The sequence below is a fragment of the Sciurus vulgaris genome (assembly GCF_902686455.1).
Source record: "Sciurus vulgaris genome assembly, chromosome: 5".
Lineage (NCBI taxonomy): Eukaryota > Metazoa > Chordata > Mammalia > Rodentia > Sciuridae > Sciurus > Sciurus vulgaris.
In genome coordinates, this window is record NC_136465.1 from 113,504,797 (window position 1) to 113,527,743 (window position 22,947).

General features: G+C 38.7%; 1 protein-coding gene across 2 annotated transcripts in view; it reads right to left on the bottom strand.

The window, feature by feature from the left end:
- Positions 1-22,947, bottom strand: part of LOC306660992 (natural resistance-associated macrophage protein 2) — a 38,876-nt gene that overhangs the window by 5,189 nt on the left and 10,740 nt on the right. For both annotated transcript variants that reach the window (XM_079139788.1, XM_079139789.1), the window contains exons 2-16: positions 21,011-21,082; positions 19,362-19,510; positions 18,752-18,877; positions 17,564-17,683; positions 15,643-15,749; positions 15,077-15,147; positions 14,905-14,972; positions 13,569-13,724; positions 12,735-12,893; positions 11,230-11,316; positions 10,211-10,330; positions 9,930-10,079; positions 9,364-9,437; positions 8,280-8,433; positions 6,675-6,728 (exon numbers count right to left, since the gene is read on the bottom strand). In XM_079139788.1, coding sequence (XP_078995914.1) covers positions 6,675-6,728; positions 8,280-8,433; positions 9,364-9,437; positions 9,930-10,079; positions 10,211-10,330; positions 11,230-11,316; positions 12,735-12,893; positions 13,569-13,724; positions 14,905-14,972; positions 15,077-15,147; positions 15,643-15,749; positions 17,564-17,683; positions 18,752-18,877; positions 19,362-19,510; positions 21,011-21,082 — 1,667 coding nt within the window. The remainder of the gene's footprint in view (positions 1-6,674; positions 6,729-8,279; positions 8,434-9,363; positions 9,438-9,929; positions 10,080-10,210; positions 10,331-11,229; positions 11,317-12,734; positions 12,894-13,568; positions 13,725-14,904; positions 14,973-15,076; positions 15,148-15,642; positions 15,750-17,563; positions 17,684-18,751; positions 18,878-19,361; positions 19,511-21,010; positions 21,083-22,947) is intronic.

Here is a 22,947-nt window from a genome sequence, read left to right on the forward strand (position 1 = left end):
ACTGACCCCATTATCCTTTGGCACTCAAGCCGAGAAAAAGCCTTTCATTTAAAAACAAAAAGATAATGTGCTGACAGACGAGATAACCTATGTGTCTTAAATCTTTGCCATGCTGAGTCATCTCAACTGCTTTTTAATTTTTTTTTTCTTCCCAGGTATAGGGATTGAAGTCAAGGGCCCTCTAATACTGGGCCACATCCTCAACCCTTTTTACATTTTAATGTTTAAAATTTTGAGAGGTGAGTGCCACTCTGATCAGCTTCTACCTCAACTGCTTTTAAAACATTTCCACACCCCACTAGTACAGAACTGAATTTAGATGATTTGTTATGAGACCTGGAAAGTTATATTTTTCTTTACTCTTTTTCTCTCCCCTGAATATAATTTTTTTAATTAATTTTTTTTTCTTTTACAGACTGCATTTTGATTCATTGTACACAAATGGGGTACAACTTTTCATTTCTATGGTTGTACACAATGTAGATTCACACCATTCGTGTAATCATACATGTACATAGGGTAACACTGTCCGTTTCATTCTATTTTTCCATCCCCCCACCCCATTTTCTTCTACACCATCCAAAGTTCCTTTATTCTTCTCTTCCCCCCACCACCCCTCCCTCATTATACATCATCATCCACTTATCAGAGAAAACATTTGGCCTTTGTTTTTTGGGGCTTGGCCTATTTCACTTAGCATGGTATTTTCCAACTTCATCCATTTACCAGCAAATGCCATAATTGTATTCTTCTCTATGGTTGAGTAATATTTCATTGTGCACATATACCACAGTTTCTTTATCCATTCATCCTTAACAAGACCCCCATAGTGCAAGAAATAAATGCAAGAATCAATAAATGGAATAGATTCAAACTAAAAAGCTTTTTCTCAGCAAAGGAAATAATCAATAATGTGAAAAGAGAACCTAGAGTGGGAGAAAATCTTTTCCACACACACTTTAGACAGAGCACTCATCTCCAAAGTTTATAAAGAACTTAAAAAACTTTACATCCAAAATACAAAGAATGCAATCAATAAATGGGCTAAGGAACTGGGCAGGAACTTCACAGAAGATATACAGGTTATCAACAAATACATGAAAAAGTGCTCATCATCCCTAGTAATTAGAAATGCAAATCAAAACCACCCTAAGATTTCATCTAACTCCAATTAGAATGGCTATTATCAAGAACACAAGCAATAGTAAGTGTTGGCATGGATGTGGGGAAAAAGGGACACTCATACATTGCTGGTGGAGTTGCAAATTGGTGCACCACTCTGGAAAACAGTATGGAGATTCCTCAGAAAACTTGGAAAAGGACCCACCATTTGACCCAGCATCCCACTCCTGGGTTTATACCCAGAAGACTTAAAATCAGCATTCTACAGTGATGCAGCCACATCAGTGTTCATAGCAGCTCAATTCATGATAGCTAGATTGTGAAATTAACCAAGATGCCCTGAATATAACTTGAGATAGTCACTGAGTCTCATTTTAGCCCTTCTGTTGTTACTTAGGACTTCAGGAACATCACTGCCCCTTGGTACCAACAGCCTGTAAGTTAAATGCAGAATTCAGACTATAAATTGAAAGAATTATTGCTATTATAGTGTAGAGGAAAAGGCACTGGAGTTGACATCAAGTCAACTCTATCTCTTCCTATGATATTAGGCATGTAAAGTATCCTTCTGGAAACTTATTCTACTGATTTGTAAAATAGAAATAAGTGTTGGAAAATGCCAAGGATGGAATATACTTCCTCATACTACTCTATTTTAACAAATATACACAAATTTCACATTACCAATTGCCCTGTATAACCTCACAGGTGTCATTGCAATGATGGTGTGAAGAGGACATGTACTGATAGTGCCAAACACTGAACCATTCTCAATTAGTGGGCTAGGAAGATGCTGAATGACCCTGGCCTTAGGATAGGAAAACAGCTCTTCAGACCAGCTTGCTTCTTCACTTTAGTGCTTTATATCACAAGTTTTATTAACTAAAAGTTTTATTAACTAATAGCTTGTCAGACACACTGACAATTCATTGAAGCCTTTCCCAAGTGTGCAAAGATGGTAGGCTTCCTCATTAGGGAGTAAGCAGGGGTTGCATTATTAATTCAACAATACTATACAGTGTATCCCTTTAGTAGACAGAACTCCTTCACTGAAGATTGTCATGTAGTTATGAGACATTGAGAAATGGGGTTAAGTGTCACAGGAACAGGCTAAAATGGTTTTGGTGACAGGTAACATGAATGAATAAACCTATTATTAGATCTTAGCTATTACCAGTAAAGGATCATAGAAGGCCCTGCCCATTTTCCAAGCCTATCCAAAAGCATTCTAACTTATATCTTAAAATTTAGCACAAAGTCTACCAGTTTGCAACTTCTGATCTAAATCATCTAAATCGAGCACTGATCAGAGTATCAGGCAAATGATTTGATTTGTTGGTGTCTTAATCCAGCATGAATAGTGCACTATATATTATACAAGATGGTTTGAGGATGAACATGTGGGCTCTGACATTAGAAGAGAAACTGTCCACTGCCTATTTATTAATAATGCCATGCAGGTGAGTTACTTCTGGCTTTTCATTTGCCTCATCTATATAGAAGTTAATCCTTTTTGTTATAAAGTTAAATGAGACAACACAAATGCTCAGATCATAACTAGCACATAGTAATAATTTAGTCACTCTTATATTCATAAGCTAAGGTGCTGGGAAAGGCTGACAATACTTAGATTCACTCATCCTAACAATGAAGGAACAGAAAGCATTCCAAAGGGCAGAGTTAGAGGAAATGTCTCAAATTGGGACATTCTTAAATTGTTTTGCATCCTATTTAGTTCTGAATAAACCAAAACAAAGAAGAGAACTAAGTGGAGGAAGCCAACATGGAGAAATTCTACAGGATTACTTAGGGTATTCAACTCCTGCAGAAAGGCAGGGAAAGCTGTAAACACAAAGGAAAAATGAAGTTCTAATGACACCCTTGGGACAAATCAGTGCTTAGATTTTCCCATTATATGTCTGGGGACAGGGTTGGTAGTTTGTTGTGCCTGAGCTCTGTCTTTGTTTTTAAGGAAAAGTGCCAATATTTCCATTTATATCAGACCTACCAAAATGTACATTTTGCGTGGTACTGAGATTAAACCAAGGGACATTCTACCACAGAGCTATGCCCTGAGCCCTTTTTAAATTTTTATTTTGAGACAGGGTCTCACTAAGTTGCCCATGTTGGCCTCAAACTTGCAATCCTCCTGCCTTAGCCTCCTGAGTAGCTGAAATTATACATATGCACTACCACATTTCATTTGACTATCCAGTTCTCATTTTTCTTTTTTTCTTTCTTTCTTTTTTTTTTTTTTTTTTTTTTTTGTGTGTGTGTGTGTGTGTGTGTGTGTGTGTGTGATGGTGGTGATCAAACACAAGCCTCCTACATGCCAGGCAGACGCTCTACCACTAAGTCACATCCCCAGCCCTCTCACTTGTTTCTAATCTAATTTTGGTTTCTTTCTTCATATACTAATTTTTATGGGCAGCAAATATAGAATGTAAGACTACCTAAATGGTGAATCAAGAGTAAAGATAAACAAATATTTACTTTATAGATAGAAAGGCAGGATTAAATTTCAAGTTTAAACATGGTAAAGGTGTGACTTTTAGCTATACCCAAACTGTCTAGATGTGTAAACAGAAATTAATGTCTTGGTAAAAACTAGTCAGTCATCTTTTTTGTTGTTGTTGTTTTTTCAGTAATGGAGATTAAACCCAACTGTGCCCTACCACTAGTTATATCCATAGCACTTTTATATTTTTATTTTGAGACATGTCTTAATCAATTGCCAAGGCTGGTCTTAAATTTGTAGTTCTACTGTTTCAACCTCTTGAGTTGCTGGGATTACAGACATGTGTTCCTGTGCCAGTTTTAACCTCCACCTTCTGATGACTAAAGTCATTTATGTCTCTATCCCTTCAAACAGAGAAGCACTAACAATATGGGCTTAGTGTGTCATTCCAGATGGTAACTAGTATTTCAGTATTTCTAAATCAAAGTTATTGAGACATCACTGATAAAGTATTCAAGATAAAACAAAAAAACAAAAAACCAATAACCAGGAAACCAAACTGGAAAAGGAAAAATTTTTTTAATTACAAATCAAGTTCACATATTGTTAAATGGGCACTAAAAGTTTGCTTTTAACACTTCTAACATCACTAGTTCCTTAGGAACTCACAGGAGCCAAACTTAAACTCTTTCCCCAGGCCCTGTTAATTTCCAGCATATTGTAGCAGTACAAATTATTTGTTTATGGACATTTAAGTCACATTTAAGGACAATAAAGACCACTTTGCAAAAAGTACAATTGTATATCCGTACACATTTCACAAAAACCTACTGCCAAAAATGTATGTGCTGGCATTAAAGGACTTAAATGTCTACACATTGGTTATAACACTCAGAGTACTAGCTGAAGTATACCTTCTCTCTATGAGGACAGAATGAAATAAGACAGGTTCTGACACTGTAAAATAATAGCACTGTATAATCATAGCATTATAAAATGCAATTAAACTGTTAAGTCATAAATAGAACTTCTAAATTAACACTATTAGTTTTTGCCTGTGTTCCTAAATGTAAATTTGAGACTAATTGGACCTACCAGGCCCAGGGCAAAGGCAAATGTTACTATACAACCTTTTTGGTTGTCGTTGTTTAACATTTTCAGTTGTAGATGGACACAATACCTTTATTTTGTTTATTTAGTTTTTGTATGTTATGCTGAGAATCAAACCCAGTGCCTCATGCATGCTAGGCAAGTGCTCTACCACTGAGCCACAACCCCAACAAACTACAGAACCTTTACAAGGAATAACTTTTTTAAAGTCATCTTGGATTTTATTAACTGCAGCCAAATAATACCTTAACATGTCAGATCTTGATATGTCAGAATACCTTTAGGAGCAGTTTGGAGAATAATGGGGGTCAGGGGCGGGTGTGAGAAGGAACAGGGGAATGGTCATCTGTGATTCTGTACTGCATTACTTCAGGGGCAAAGAAAAATGAACGATCAGTGAAACATAGTACTTTACCCCTAATGCCTCATAAAAGACTGTGCTTTTGACTATGTGCAAAATATCAGTAATAATCCTTTGCAGGCTCAGAAGAACAGAGAATGTCAATCAACTGGGACTCCAGAAGGAAAGTTCCAAAAATGAGAAGTCCTTCCATGCCATTCCCATTACCATCCTCACCAGACTATGGCCTCAGAACACTTTCGCTTATTGATTTCCAACAGACAAGTGTGATTTGATCTGACAGAATCATGCAGCCTCAGGCTCCACATGTAAAAATGTCAGAAGTGGCTGAAAGAACAGCAGCTCCATGCTGAAGACACCCATTTCCTCTAACTCCAGAGCTCCACCATGTGGTCTCAGTTTCCCCTCTGAGGGAACTGCTGTAGAGAGGTAGCCTGGTGCCACCATGCTGAGGGAACTTGGAACCACAGTGACACCTATTGACTTGCTGGGAGAGCGTGCTTTGGAACGGTTAGGTCCACAGCTCCTGAGACTGCTTTGCAAGACATCTTGGACATGCAGCTGAGTGTTGCATCAGAAAAACACGATTTGGGCAAGAGGTGTCTTTCAGGAATAAAGCGATGGTTCTTCTTTCCCTTCTGAGTCTTCTCTCCCCACCCCCAAAGTCTCATGAGAAAGTCAATTTATAAAAGCTACCATCTTTTTCTATCACCCCCCTCTTGGAGGAGGAAGGTGATGTTTTTGTAACTACATGTGTTCAAGAGTAAACATCAGGAAAGCTCTGTGGTAACAAGGTGTTATGAACCTCAGACTCCCACGAAAATTCTGGTAACTTTTCAGTCTCTGAGAAAAACCTTCAGACGTGATTAGTAACCACCAAGGACAGATGGGTTTTGCTGTTTGTTCATTTTTTAACCTTCGTTACACATTCCCACCCCACTGAACTTCTGCTGAGAAATTTAAAGTGGAAAAAAGTTAAAAGAATCTTGAGTCTGTCAGAGGCAGAGCTCAATTTTATATTTCATATGGATGAAATCACTAGTTGAGATTTTTATAACCAAAATAATTGAAAGGATATGTAAAAGTATTTCTTAGTCTCTCAAATCCATTATCTTCTTATAAACAAAACTTACATAATTACCACGTCTGTACTTGGTATTATGAAAAGTAATACTACATTTTCTAACCTTTTAAAAATATACAGCCTGGTTAAGAATCATGCATGCAGAATTTGCCTTTAAAAGGTTAAAATAAGCTGGCTCTTGGGCAACTACTTAAGAATTTATAGTGTTGGAATGACAGCAGCAAATATTAGCTTTTTGAAGACCCTACCTAATCCATTTGTTAGGTCTAAGGTAGAAGGTCAGAAAGGGAAATGAACAAACAACAACATCAACAAAAAAAAAAAAACTCCATCTTTCAAATGAACATGAAATAAAGCGCTTCCACAACCAGAATTTGAGTCTGTGCAACAGCACATACTTATGGCTATGTTCACACAGTAAACCATAGAAACACACTGGCTCTGATGGCTTCCTGCAGAAGACAGACAGACCGATCCAGTGTTTACTTAGTATAGTCACTGGTGGCTTCTTCAGTCAGCAGAACTTTAGAGATGCTTACCGTGTGACCACAGTCCAGGAAGGACATGCCCAGTGCAATCAAACATTGCCAACCCTAGAAGATAAAACACAGTCATCATTCACCAGGCTCTGTGAAAAGCCCTCTCAGCCCGCATGACTGCTCCTAAGGCCCTGCTCAGATGCAACCTGATCCCTTCCTTAAACATCCATATTTGCCCATCTTGGGCATTTCCACAACGAAGGATTGCTCAATTAACTCTCCCAGCCCCATGCCCCTTCAAAACATCCTGGAGTCTGCCTTCCTCAAGAAGTATATCCTGCTATTTTAAATACTGAGTTCTCTGTTCCTGCTGCTCTGTCTGTGGCTTATTTCTCTAACCCTGATGACCACTTTTCTTCAATCCCCTGCAACTCCCCATCATAAGAAATGGGGAGAATAACTGACAGAGATTAATGGCATAGTCTTCTGAGCTTCTCTGTAAAGTTCCTATTTTGGAGATAAACAGCAAAAATCTTCACATCGGAAAATGGAACTCCAACAGTCACACTAGTCTCAGGTTGACCAAGGACAGACAACTTCATATACAAGGACAGCAGCTTTATATACAATTTGTATGAAGAAAGGATTCCCCTGACTGCTAAGCAAATTTTCAAAGCAACTGCAGTCAAGGACATAGTCACTGACTTAGATTTCCTAGATCTAAGGTCAGAATAATCCTCATTTGAGGTTTGTTGGGAAGGGAAAGAAAAGGGATATATCAATCCAAGATGCACTTTTTCAATACTCACTAAAGTTATTTTCTTAATCAGATACCTAACCTGTGGCAGACACTGACATGAAGACCACATTAATGTTCTAGAGATCAATAGCACATCTCCAGCCTCCATTTTTAACTATCTCTGTAGAAGAAATGGCATAAATCCTGCTGCTTCTTATCCTCAACCCTTGTGTTTTTCAGAAACATCTGTTTAAAATAGGGAGGTGGATTTTTTGTTGTTGCTATAACTATAGCAATTTTCACTAATATTAGCAATGTTAAAGAAGATCAGGAAAACAGAATATATAATTCCATGTTCCTAAAACAACCAATATTATCATTTTTATAGAATTTAGACTTTAAAAATTTTTTGGATAATTTGGGTACAAAATAATTTTGCATTCCTTTTGCATTGTTGCTATAGTTTTATAACCAGGACTTTTCAGATGACTCTAGGAATCCAAAGACTGAATACTATTTACTTACTTTCTTAAATAGCTAGTAAGTAGTAGAGCTGTGCAAGCTGTGAAGCCATCTGTATCCCACCCCAGGGCTCTAAACTCACTGCTCTGTCCCCTTCTTCAATCCTGTTCTCTATACTGCTACCCTTTTTTCAGTTACTCAAACATACTATGCTATCTTGTTAAAAATTAAGAAGGAAGACCATAAACAAGTGACAGAAAGAGAAAATGCCACACCTTAGGAACCAAAGTAAATGACATGATTAGAAATATAAACAGCTGATTAACAGTTCCATACAAACTACCTTGATAACCAGGAGGCAGACTGCCATGTGCTCTTTGGGTCCATTCATTTCTGAGTGTCAGGTAGCTCCACTTCTACCATCCCAGATACCTGTGTCCCTGCCTCATCCAGACTGTACTTACCAAGTAGAACACAAACCCCAGATAAGCCACACTGATCACAGCCGCCACGACATACAACACCATGTGCCCCAGTTCCTGGACATAAACCACTACAAAGTACATGTTGATGGAAGACACAATAAGGACCAAGATCCCACCGGCGATCCTCCAGCCTCTGTGAAAGAATCAGCACAGTCACTGGTGGAACGGTTCAATCTGGCCACAGACAGAAAAGGAAATGGCATCTTGAGGGGTAAACAGGACAAGAGTTAGAGGCACTGCAAAAGGAACTGAAAAACGCTTCTTAATATGTCCCAGATTCATTTAAATAAGGCAGTCAGACATTTATAGGAAGAAGGAAGGAAAAAAATACTATTATGTAATCCCTAATATTTAAGACCCTAGAAAAATAATAAGACTGAGAAATGCAAAGAGCCCGGCGGGGGTTGTAGTTCAGTGGTAGAGCGCTTGCCTTGAATGTGTGAGGAACTGGGGTTGATTCTCAGTACTGTATATAAATAAATAAATAAAATAAAAATGTACTGATGACTAAAAAATATTTAAAAAAAAGAAAGAAATGCAAAGAGCCATTTCAAGAGAGTCTCTTGAAATGCAACAAGTCACTTCAAATATCCCATATCCATTTATGGTGTATATAAAAGGCATTAACTTATGCCTTATTCACTAAGATCATTTAACACAGAATTTTAAAAACTTAAAAAAAATTTTTTTAGTTGCAGAGGGACACAATACCTTTATTTAATTTATTTATTTTATGTGGTACTGAGGATCAAAACCAATACCTCATGCATGATACTCAAACACTCTACCACTGAGCCACAACCCCAGTCCTTAACATGGAATTTTAAAACTTTAGTGGCTAAAGTTGAAGTTAAAGCCCTAAGAACTAAACTAAAAAATGGGCTTTCTTGCCTTTATTATATTTATAAGCACATTTTCTAAGCCAAAGAGGAAGCAGCTAGCAATCACCTCTTGAAGTGTACAGTTCCTCTATATGACTAATTTCTGAATGGAATATTGAATGAATATGCCCTTCCCCCACAGATCAGCATCCCCATCCAAGAAGTAGGATGAGTACACTCACATTCCATTGGAAAAATCATTCATTACTGGCCGCAAGCTTGTGAATGTGAGAATGGGTATGAGGGCAAAAGGAAGCTGGAAAAGAGAATAGCACAGTTAGTGCAAATAAAATATAAACCAGGTCTCACCTACTTCATGAGAATAGTTATACCTATCAGCCCTACATGCTTCAAGAATTGTTGAAATCTGTCAAAATGTCATTAACCTAGCATCAATGATGATCTAAGCGTCTCTACAAATACTGCATCTGACTTTTCTTACTAACCTACATAGGACTAGCACCATGTCCCACAGTTCATTTAATGCTTGCTGGATTAATGAACTACAACTTCATGTTCTGTATGTAAGTATATAGTTCATAATTCTCACTCATGAGGATTAAAAAACAAAACGATTCCTAAAACCTATATGGATGGCAATATTTCATACACATTTCCTGTATACTAAGACCCAGGCCTCTTTCTTCATCTCCATTTCCCTGCAAAACCCAGCACCAGGCTTACTACAGCAGGGCAGTACTTAAGGCTATCTGACGACATGGGATGAGCTTCCCCAGACCCTGCTCACCTGTAAGCTCTGCAGAACATTCAGGAAGTCATTCATCCCCGTTAGATGCTCCACATCTTGGAAGACAGCAACAAGCAGAGTGGGGATGATAGCAATAGAGCGTGTCAGAATCACTCGGGCAAAACGTGACCATTTTAGGTTCAGGAATCCCTGAAAGAAAACACAGGAGCAGAATGACAGGCTGGACCAGGAAGAAAAAGGGGATTCTGGAGAGACCTTAGAAGGCACCAAGAAATATCTAAGGACTCCGTCATCTCCCACTATTCAACACCAGCACATACCTCCATGACAAACTGACCAGAATAGGTTCCCGTCATGGTGGAGCTCTGTCCGGCAGCCAAGATCCCCACTGCCCAGATGTAGAGCGCAGCAGGCCCGAAGTAACATCCCAGCACAACGCCCTGGGACAGGCAAGGGAGAAGATACGCCTGTGTCAGTCATCTGCTTAGACGACACCTAAAACACCATTTCCCTGTGATATTTCTCCCTCTTTGCCAAGAGGCACCTACAATAGCTACTAGGCCACGCACTGTCCCAGAAGCTAGGCTCAGGTCTTGATCTGATTCTAGAGGTTTTCAATCTCAACACTTCTGGACGCTCCTTCATTCCTCAGCCTAGTCCCTTCACTTCTCTAAGTGCCTAAAGTCTTGATCTCCAACTACCATCTTAAATACTGAAAAAACCTAAGTCTAAACATATTTCCCAAACTGTTCTCTTCAACACACTATTCCAGTAAATGACAGAAGTGCAGGAACAACAGGTCAAATAAATTTGGGAGATGATACTATATATTCAACTCTTGGAAGGTCAAATTCCCTATAAATAAAACTTTATTAACAACATTTCTTTTTTCCTGTTTTTTAAACTGTACTGGGGATTGGACCCAGGGCGCTCCACCACTGAGCAATATCCACAGTGCCTTTTATTTTAAGATAGGGTGTCTCTAAGTTGCCCAAGCTAACCTTGCAATCCTCCTGTCTTAGCCTCCCAGGTCACTGTGATTATAGGCATGTGCCACCATGCCTGGATACATTTTTCTTTTTGGTCACCCCAGTTAACATCCTATAAAAGAATGTACTGTCACTGTGAGTTTGGGAACAGCTGGTGTATAGTCCGTTTTTCAACTGATTCTCTAGTCCCTCCCTTGTAATCCAAAATGCCTGCCTGGCATCTGGACCTTTGAAATAAATGACACTCCAGAGGAGACAAACCTGCTCAGAACTGAAGTGAAGTCACTAAACCAGATAATATGCTAAGAAGATTGAGCCAAGAAAAAAATTTATAACCTCCACAGGCTTACCCCTTTGTAGATGTCCACAGCCAGAGTTGAGTTATCTTCAGGGAAGAGGCCAGCATGGGGACTGCTGCTATTTTTACACACATCAACCTAGAACCCAAAAACGTTTAAGAGCAGCTTTTACTTTATAGGCCAGGACCAGATGAGAAGAGCTCTCTAACACGTCACATACATGTCCTCTCAAGAGGCAGTTGGAGGGCTGGGATTGTGGCTCAGTGGTAAGAGTGCCTGACTCACATGTATGAGGCACTGGGTTGGATCCTCAGCACCACATAAAAATAAAGAAATAAAATAAAGGTATTGTATCCGTCTACAACTAAAAATATTTGGGGAAAAATAAAAAGGCAGCAGTTAGAGGGCTTGGTTGTAGCTCAGTGGTAGAGTGCTTACCTAGCATGTATGAGGAACTGGGTTGGCTCCTCAGTACCACATATAAATAGATAGATAGATAGATAGATAGATAGATAGATAGATAGATAGATTGTGTCCACCTACAACTAAAACAAATTTTTTTTAAATAGAGGCAGCTGGAGGAAAACTCTGGATGCAGGTGGTAATGGGGGAAGGGCACAAATAGGCAGCACTTTTACTTGGGATCCTCCTCCATAATATTTCCACATTCCACACTTTCAGAGGGTACATCATTAAAGTCTTCACTGAGTTAGAGCAGATATGGCAATACACAAACACTGGGGCCTTTTAAATGAGAACTAGAAGAAAGGCCCTTAAGAAGGCTTCAAACATGAAAGAAAACCCAGGACAGGAAGCCCTTAGTCAAAGCAGAGTCAGTGGTCAGAGATCCTGGTGGCAGGAAATAAATTAGGATTAAAACTACATAGACATGGGGCCTGGGTTTGCTTGCCTGGCATATGTGAGGTACTGGGTTTGATTCTCAGCACCTCACATAAATAAATAAATAAATAAATACAAAAATAAATGTCCAATAACACTAAAAAAAAATTTTTTTTTTAAAAAAAAGTCAGGGGCAGGAAATATAGCTCAGCTGGTAGAGTACTTGCCTCACAAGCACAAGGCCCTAGGGTTGCTTGCCTGGCATATGTGAGGTACTGGGTTTGATTCTCAGCACCTCACATAAATAAATAAATAAATAAATACAAAAATAAATGTCCACTAACACTAAAAAAAAATTTTTTTTTTTTAAAAAGTCAGGGGCAGAGAATATAGCTCAGTTGGTAGAGTACTTGCCTCACAAGCACAAGGCCCTAGGTTCAATCCCTAGCATGGCAAAACAACAACAACAAAAAAAAGGTGGGGGTGTGGGGCTGGTGGTGTGGCTCAGTGATAGGTCGCTTGCTTAGCATGTGTGAGGCACTAAGTTGGATCTTCAGCACCACTTAAAAATAAATAAAAATAAAAAGGTTCATCAACAACTATATTTAAAAAAAAAACTACACAGGCAGTCAGAGTCAATGTGTTATTTCTCTACCCCAACTCCAATCTGCATTTACCCTAATGCTCAAGACCTCCCCTGACCCAGGTTCACTCACCACCTGCTCGTTGGTTTTCCCAAAAAATGCTTCAGCAAAGACTGAGACGACAAAGACATTGATGATGAAGGAAACAAAGAGGGCAATGCAGGATTCAATGAAAAAGTACTTGTTGGCTTCTCGGACTTCCTGCTTATTGGCCCGGTTTACCTGTCTAGACTAGGGAGAGAACAGCAGCAGTCGGAAACAAGTTTCTTGGTAGCACTTCAGGACTTTGGATATCAGTCCTGAAATGTCAGCTGAGAGATTCAGAGGGCAAACAACTGACTACATGAAATGGGGGAGACCCAGCCCTCACCTACATCCTAGTTCACTAAGCAATTAAGACCTTCATTCCCTTGGAGAGCACTGTACAAATAGGGACCAGTGACTAAAGACTATTTGACTCTCCAATATTATAGCTGGAAGGTCCACCAACCTACAAAAACAAGCTGATTTTGGTCTTAAAGGTATACAACCTGACTTATAAAAGTCTCTGAAATTGTCCAGCAAAAGACTGCATAAGACTAACTGCATAATAAAGTAAGGTTGGGCAACTTTACTGCTGACCACAAGGTCACTCAGGCCCTAGAGATTTAAACACAAGAGGCTTGGTGCACATTCAGGTCTTTATGATTAAGATCAGTCCCAGCTTCTCTGTGGGGTCACTAATCCCTCTTCAAATTGCTGATAAAACACAGCCCAAGCACATATAGTTTATAAACTTCCAGCCTTGGAAAATATCTTGCTCCTTTAGGATTCTATGAGTTGACAGTTAAGTTTTGTCCCTTGCAATTAAAGGAAAAGATCTCATGAACTAGTTACATGGGCTATGAGATAAGGGCTTTTGCTCACCTTGACTAAAGCAGAATGTAGGTACATATTGTGTGGCATGATGACAGCTCCCACGATGCCCACAGCCTGTTCAATCTGTGGGGTCTGACAGCCAGAACAAGACGGCACGAACATGCCCTTGAGTACCTGGCTCTGGTTGGGTTTCACTGTAACATACTACATATCAGCATAACAATTATTAGCCTTTACAAAACATGAGACAGGAGGTTAACAGTACTAGGGAGTCCTTGGCATCCTTTATTCCTTACATCATCTTCTACAATAATCATCAAAGACAGCAAAGGATACAGATCCTCAAAACACTAAGCAATAGCTGGAAACACTGGTACATGCCTCAGTTCCAAGATATTTGGGAGGTTGAGGCAGAAGGATTAGTTTAGTTCAGAAATTAGAAACCAGCTTGGGCAATATAGTGAGACCTATCTCCTTCAAAAAACAAAACAAAACCAAAAAAAGATGGGAAGTGAATGAGCACAACACTCTTAACTACATGTGCAAGGCCCTGGATTCCCAGCACAAAACAAACACACATAAATACCAAGCAACAAAGGGGGCTTACTACAAGGGGGTCAGAGAATTCAAGAATAGATTCTCTAGAAATTCAATTCTTGATTATTAACACTTATCATGCTTCTGTTCACTTAATTCATTTAAAAATCACATATTTCTGGCATAGTGTATAGTCAAAGTCTCATTCATAAAAATTCCTCATACATCCTTTTCCCTGATTCAGCATTTTTCTTGGAAACCTTGGGCAAACTGCATAATCAACTCATAGATTAGATATAAAGTTTAGCCAGGCCAGTAAGCAGAAACCAATTTATGACTAGACACAGAAAAGTGCTAGTACTGCAAATAATGGTACTGATTTCTAGGAGTGTTTGGTTCAGGCAAAAACCAAGAAACATTCACTGTATCACCTATAATTCATTAACTTTCTTTACAAAGAAAGTTCAAGCTGAAATTAATATAAGCCTAAATGAGCAAAAACAGAACTATTTTCAGTTAGCAACCAAGAATAATCATGCAAATCCCTCCCTTATTCTCTCCAAAATTGTTCTACTGTCAGGATGGCCAACGGGGCACTAGGGCGTCTATTCTGGAATGTCCTAGAGCATCTAGTCATTTCGAACTAGGAATCTCTGCAGGCCTTCCTGCACACAGATCTTGGCTATAGATTACATTCCTTCAAAATAGCCCAGGGCTAAACTGGCTTTTTGTTGAAACATGCAATACCATTAAATCATCCTAGCATTGTTAATGTCTTTTACAGTGAAAGACAAAACACAAAAAAAAACTTGTTTCAAAAAACTCATGAACAGCATGCAACACTTGCCTCATATCCAAATGTGAGGGCCATAATAGTGATGAGAAAGCCAAAAAATGCTTCTAGCTTCCGCAAGCCTAAAGGGGAAATGCGGCAGTGAGCTCATAGAAGGCACTTCCCCAGAGGTCATGGGATGGAAAGTGGTTCCTTTGAGTGCCACCCCTATTCCCACTTGCCTTACCGTATTTATCCAAAAAGAGAAAAACAAAAGTATCTGCGATGGTGATGAGAACTCCACCCCACAAGGGAACCCTAGGTTAGAGATGAGAAATGGAGATTAAGGGGGAGAAACATTAAAAAACACTTCCCTCCCACTGATACACAACACTTGGCAGAAGCTGGGATGTAGGGGAGGAGGGAGAGTGGCAGGGAGCCAGGCCTTGGATAGTTGAGGATCATAGCACGACCTAAGTATATTCATTCATGTCTACTGAATCAGATGTTTTGGTCAGGAATCTGAAAAGTGAAGGTCTTATCTTCTATGAGCTCACTATCTAGTGGGATAAGCTGACAAACAAATAAACAACTGCAATACAAAATACCACACACTCTATAATAGAAGTATGTATAACCCACCATGGGAAGGGAAGACTGCTGGGAGAGAGGAAGGTGGTTCCAGAAAGGCTCCACAGAAGTAAAAATATTTCAGCTGAATCTTGAAAATTGAAAATGAGTTGGGTTTTCATTTTTACCTTTACTTTGAAATCCAGCAAAACACTGTTAACTTTCTAGGGGAAACCCCCTCACCTTCCCACAGACAGGAGATTGATGGCAATGGCTGAGCCAATGACTTCCTGCATATCTGAGCCAATGATAGCCAACTCCACCATCAGCCACAGGATGATTCGTGGGACCTACACAGCCAAGAGTGAAAGATGTGGTTTTGATTATTCATTTCTAAGAACTTTTTCTGTAGTTCTAGTCTAGTCTAAAGAATTACCACAGACAATCCTTTAAGAGCCTCTAGACTGAAGAGGAACCATCAGAATCTGGCCCCATTCAGTGTATCACACTGCAGTGTGGCCCCCAGATGGAAAAGAAAAATGTGCTTCCAGGTTGTGAACTCTGTGAACCAATGTCATTGTTGCAACTGATCTTACTTTTTTCTTCTTCCTTCCCATTCAAGAGGAATGGAATTCTATTTACTAATTTCACTTAATTTCTAGGCTAAAAATAATTCTAAAAAGTTTTAGGGAAGAATAAGTAAGTCAATATGGTCAATATAGAGGTCAGCAGAGAAAAGAAAATGACTGCAAAAGAAAACACCTATTCTGACCATAGCTGGAGTAACAAAACAAATATGAAAAGGTTGGGGAGTGTCATTTCGAAAGTAATTATAACACACATGGCAACTGAAAAATTAATTTATGCTGTCTTGATGAAACAAACAAACAAAAAAAACCACTTTCATATGAAGAAAGAAAAGCTAGAAGAAATTATAAATTACCAAGGTTGTTTTATTTTTGTTTTTATAGCACTGGAGATTGACCCAGGGCTCTTTACCACTGAGCTATATCACCAACCATTCTTGTTTTTCTTCTTTTGAAAAAATTTTAAAAATTTGTTCTAATTAGTTAAACGTGACAGTAGAATGCATTTTGATACATCATATATAAATAGAGTATAACTTCTCAATCTTCTGGTTGTACGTGATGTAGAATCACACTGGTCATGTAATCATATGAGCACGTAGAGTAATAATGTTAGATTCATTCTACTATCCTTCCCACCCCCAGACTCCCTCTCCCCTCCCTTCACACCTCTCTGACTAAAAATAGAGCTACTTATTTTTCATTTTGAGACAGATTCTCATTAATTTGCCAAGAATGGCTTCAAAGTTGCACTCTTCCTGCTTCAATCCTGAGTAGCTGGGATTACAGGTATACACCACTGCTCTTGGCCCAAAGGTTTTTTTGAAAAACAGGTAAGAGTACTTTATGTCCGTAGCCACAAAAAGAGCTTAAACTTTAAGGACACATGAGAAGTGGGTCAGTATCTTATCTAAAGATGAAGGTAAATTAAAAATGTCTTCCAAGACTGGGAAACGTAGCTCAGATGTAGAACACTTGCATAGTGTTCCGAGTTTCCGAGACTCCGAGTTTCATCACCAGCAATGCAAAAAAAGAAAAGAAAGGAAAAAAAGGTCTTCCAGACACATGTGCATTCTTGCCTTAGACACAGTAAGAAGGGCTCAAAATAACCTAAAGGAAACTGCAAAAGCAATATAACTCCTGGAGTGACAATAAATTTAAAAATACTTAACAAAAATAATACCACATATGCTTGTAGTAAAAGGAAAAAAACTTACCTCTTTCAAAGTGATGGCAAAGTAAACAAAAAAGAATCAAATAATGAAAACTGATGAAGCAACATAGAGTACTTGGTGAGAGCACCCCTCTCCTTCAGGGCTGAGCATTGCTAGATGCCAGAAAGTAGAGTAAATGGTTTACTCAAGGAGAATTTCTAACATTCTGGGAACAAGTGAACTTTATGTTAGATTTTGAAGATGGGGAAAAACATGGCTTGGCAACAAGAGGGGCAGTATAGATTCCCTTAATACTTCCAATTCAAGTCCTCCAGCGTTTCAATATACAATGGGTACACATACATTGCGAAATACACAGATTCCCATATGGGTGAGACACAGATAGGATAGCACACTGCTCACCTTGGGATACTGACGATGACACACTTCAGCAAGATGTAGCCCAGTGACCACTCCCAGTCTAGCTGCAAGGCGCTGGAGCAACAGGCCCACAATGGTGGCCAACAGAAGGACCCACAGCAGCTAAGAACAAAAATCCCCAAAATATTCATTAGACAACTGCAGTTTTTTGTTTGGCTTTGACACTGTAAAAGGGAAACACTACATACTGGGAAAAGTCCAGTCAAGCATCAAATGCCCTGTGTTCCATATCAGGTCCTAAACTTGACCTGCTCAACACCATGTCCCTTTTTGAGCCTCTGTTTCTCTCACTGCAGTTTATCCTTTGTTCAAGAACACTACATGGATAAAATAAAAGACCAGATGGAAAATACTTTTTACACTAAGTGTCACTCCCAATGAAGTAGAGTTTACCAATCCCCAGTGTCGAGGAAAATTCATATTCCTTTGACTCCCCAAACACTAAACTACTAAACTTAACTACTTCCTGTTGACTGCAAGCCTCACTGATAACATAAGCAGTTAATACATATCTTGCATAAGGATTATAGATGGTGAAAAATGCATGAGAACTTCAACAAATCACTTTTTACTATAATTCACAATTCATTAGAAAGATGAACTGCTCATACAAAGATGATCAGTCACACAGCAATGTCAGGTGGAAACTCACAACACTTCAGTTCAACACAATAGCAAAAGCAGGTGGCTACAAAATTATTGCAGAAGCATGTAATTAATTTTATGTAGTTATGATTTTAATACCACATCCTGACATTTCCTTGCATGTCCATCAACTGTGCATAGCAGCATGTATGGACTGTGTAAGTTCTAAATAAATTTAACTTTTTATAACAGATTTGTATATATTTCCCATCTGGTATTTTATTTTTGTGTAGATAAAATACATTATCTACATATATTTTATGCATTCATGACATACCTAACATTTTCTTCATTTTTCGATATTTCTAAGTTATACAATTCATCCCTGAGTTTTTTCGAATTGTCAAAAATCTCAAAAAAGAGAATCCACATACAAGTAGACCCATACAAGCAGTTCAATCGTTGTTCAAGGATCAACTGTATCTGCACATAACCCTTGAAGCTGCTAGCCAATTGACAGGGAAGAGGAGAGGATAAAAGGTGTATTTTGTGTTTCAAAGGGCAGGGATAAGTCTAGATGTTCACCTTAAATCCAGCTACTGCTCCAGACTGCAAATCAGATTCAATGTTTCCTGGATCCAGATAGGCAATGCTCATAAGAAAGCCAGGTCCCGTGAATGCCCAGAGTTTACGAAAGCTAAAACAAGAATACTACACAAGAGAGGAAAGGAGCTCAAACTGATTTATCTGTTATTGAATCACATATGAATCATCAATATCAGCTTCACAAGAAGGGTTAGTATTAATGGGTTCAAGTTTCACTTCCATCATATCCATCCCCTTTCAACAAGCTGGTGATTTGTCTAAAAGTGAGGGCCCTTCCCTTTCCTGCTCTTTCCATTAGCATCTCATTCTAAAATCAGACCAATAAAATGAGTACCTCTTGTCCTAAGCACTACCTAAACAGGATTAAGAGTCACATGTTGGGGGTGGGGGCGGGAAAGCTCCTCAGTACCACTTAGCAACTATGTTCCAGGTCCTCATATTCCTTATTAGTTTATTTATTTAAAAATCCAGTCTTTAGAGACTGGCTGCAAAATTAGATCTGAAGCTGTTGAGCATGAGTTGTCTAGTAGATCTTTCACGCATACGCTTTCCCCAGGCAATAATGTGCTGGTCCAAATATGTCACTAACCTCCTCCTCAGGAATGGCAATCTTCTCATCAAAGTAGGTGGTGAATGGCTCTTCCGACTGCCCAGTGGACTGTGGAAGTGAGGAGTTACTGTAGGCAGCATTGATGGCACCAAGACTGGCAGAGTCCCCATGGTCTCCAGAAGCACTGTCTGAATTAACATATTTGAGAATAAATGAATTAAAATGAACAAAGTGCACTAACAACTCATCTTAAGTCATACTGAAATTCAATCTGGTTTTTTTGTTTGTTTGTTTTTTGGTTTTTTTGTGGTGCTATAGTGCTGAATTGTACCCAGGGCCTTAAATCCCTGGCACCTAAAATTAAATATTTTTAATACCTGAATGCACAATAGACTAACCTGAACTAGCTTGATATATTTTTAGTAGTTTATTGTTAACTACATTTTAAAACAAACTTTTTTTTGACTAGGTAATACATTCACATGGTAAAAAACAAAAGTACAAAAAAGCCTACATTATTCAATCCCATTGCCCCTGCTCCCCCAGTAACTCAGCACTGGGTCAGTTTTAACACTAATCTCACAATGGTTTTACTACTCCATACTTCTCCTTGGTAATTTTAGGATCATTTCATTTTCCTCTAAAAACACTGACATTCAGGGTTCGAAGTATTACATTCCCAGACAAGTCCCACTAATAACCTAAAATCCTAACACTTAAAAGAAAAAAAGTTGGTCAGTCTACTGGAACATATTTACCTCAACCAATTATTTGGTAGAACTTACTCAAAGAATCATTCTTAGACATTTCATCTCCATCAGGCTTCTCAAAAAATATATAAGCTACAAAATCCTGCCACAGTTAATGCTAAAATCTGATGCTGTGGGCAACCGCCAAGCAGGAACACTTTCCATACTGACTAAGGCCTACAGTGAAGAGCTGCTGGTCATGGGCTGCCAATACTCTCGTGATAGCAGGGTCCATCTCAGCCTGGTATCAGTGTTTCCTGCATATCTGTATTTCACATTTGATCGTAAGTGCAGTGAGGGTAAATCCAGGAGAAAAGAGCTAACCCCGCCAGAAATATATAAAGTTCAGTTTAATGCAGGCTTGAGATGATCATGTTGAAACACAAAGCTCTATTCTCTATGTTTCTAATAAATCCTTATAACCCTCAACTACAGAAACGAAAGCTTTGTTTCTATAGGAAGGTGATCCATCCACATCACTTAACTGGTCCTAGGCTGATGAGGACATTTATAGAAAAGGAGTGGAAATTCTAAATGGGGAATTCAGAATTACAAAGGATTAGTCAAGGCACTTGAGAAGCTCTAACAAAATAAAGAGTATGAGGGACTCACCCTGTATTTTACTGTTCAATACATATCAGAAACATTAGAAAGTATCATGAGTGGCCAAAGCACTCCAAAGGTCATTATGCCATGTCTGGGAATAGTGCCATCCTTGCAAGAATGCTAAATGTAGTTCAGCTCTGAATTGGAAATAAGATATGAGGCAGATCTCTGTGGTTATAAATCTACATTTCACAATTATAGCAAAAGTCACTAGATATGGCTTCTAAATGGAGCTGTTAGAACAAATAATAGGGAAAATATGGTAAAATTCTGGTACTAACATAAGCCGAATTCTGATTAAAAATCAGGTAATAGTACAAAGCTGCAAGTTACCATCTGGCATCGTCTGTTCAGGACCCAATACCATGGTGGATAACTGAGTACCCGTGTTCTTAGAATAGGATTCTGGAAAGGAAAAAAGGGAGGGAGAAGAATAAGTGAGAATGAACTGACAAGTTCAGAATCAGCATTTTGTTACTCTGTATGACTAAACCCTTTTTTAAAAAAGAACATTCTTCTATTGAATCAGATCACCTTGAAAATAATTATAGCTTTCAGTATGAGAAATTTTTACAAAAATAGAAAAGCCTTAATCATACTTTTGCTGGTAAAACTTCAAAATCAAATTGAAGTTAAAGTTATTTTAGAGATTTAGGTAAATCCTTTTTAATAAATACCCACTGAGAGGCTGCTAGGCAATTACCCATTATCTGTCTTTGCCTCCAAATGTCTAAAACCAGAATAATCTTCCCCAGTTTTACCAGTCGTTTTAAGGATAGATTTAAAATCGTTCTACTAACAAGTTAAGTTCATGGTTTAATTCACAGGAAGGGCAAAAAAAGCCCTACATCAATACGACGGTAGTACAGAGCCACTACTTCATAGCCTCAAATATCCCTGAGGAGAGACTTTAGCTATGATCCAGTCTCACTCCCAACTCTGACAACTGGGAAAGAAATGAACCACCATGGCCCACTTCCTCCTGAGCTCTCAAAGAGAGGTAAGATCCAGTAAAACTAGACCCAATCTGTGGGATGCAAACCTTGCATAGGTCCTGTAGCAAGCAACCTGCAGGACTAGGGCTGGTGGTGGGGTGTCCCACATGCTCAACACCCTTTTGGGATAAATTTAACTGTGGAGAGGGGAGATATTAGCAAGCCCATTTGGCTACAAATCTACTGCACATTCTCCAGTCAATCTCACCAATAAAGCTGATTTTTAAATTTTCAATGTAGTTATAGAATATACTTTTCAGTTACCTCCAAATTTAGAAAGGGAAGGACAAGGTGATATTTACTGATTATCTCCCCCCTTAAATACCAGGAGTAACTATCCCATTAGCCATCTTTCACTGCTAAAATGTAATCTTTCTCCACTCTTGTTTGATATGTTATTCCCATCTGAACAATCCTCGCTTTCTTTTTTTTGATAATCTTTCTATCAACCAACAGATTCTATACTTTTTTTACAGAATTCCAGCATTCAGACCTGAAGAGGGTTTTTAGGTCATTTGTCTTCTGGGGCATAAAACATACCACCACCTATAATTTAGAAACATTATCTTTCCCCTCCATAGTCACTAATGTCAAGTATTAGATAATCACAGACAACTATGTCTTTCCTGTCAGGTTTTAACAACCGAGTGGCTAAAAACTAGCCAAAGGTTCCAATAACACTGACTAAATCTAATGCCTTTCAGACAGTTTCAACAGCCCTCACCTAAATGGGATTTACACTTCCGACCACTCCCTTGGATTCCAATCAGCACAGCCCCATGACACCTTCAGTCTTCTTATTTATTTTATGTGTAATTCTAATAAGCCAGGTTATCAGGTTATCTTAACCCACAATAAATCAGAAACCACAAATCAGATTAGAGATTATGACTCTTTCAGGAAAAGGGGAACTTAGCACGTTAAGGAATCAGAAAAACTTAAAAAGCAGATCAATTAGCTTTGGGCCTTCTGGTATGAGAAAAAGCCCTTCCTTATACTTCAGTCAAGTCTCACAACATTCTTGCAAGTACAATAACATCCAGAAATGATTAAATTGCACTGTAATAATGGTTGATATCCTGTTTAAGAAGGCACAGAAGCGCATAATACATTTGAGGAAGATTTCTATCCAACATGGGCTTTTAAAAGTTATATTTAGCCAGGTATAGTGGGGTGAATGCCTATAATCCCAGTGACCTATGAATCTGAAACAGAAGGATCACAATTTAGAGGCTAGCCTCAGCAACTTAGAACCTGTCTCAGAATGAAAATAAA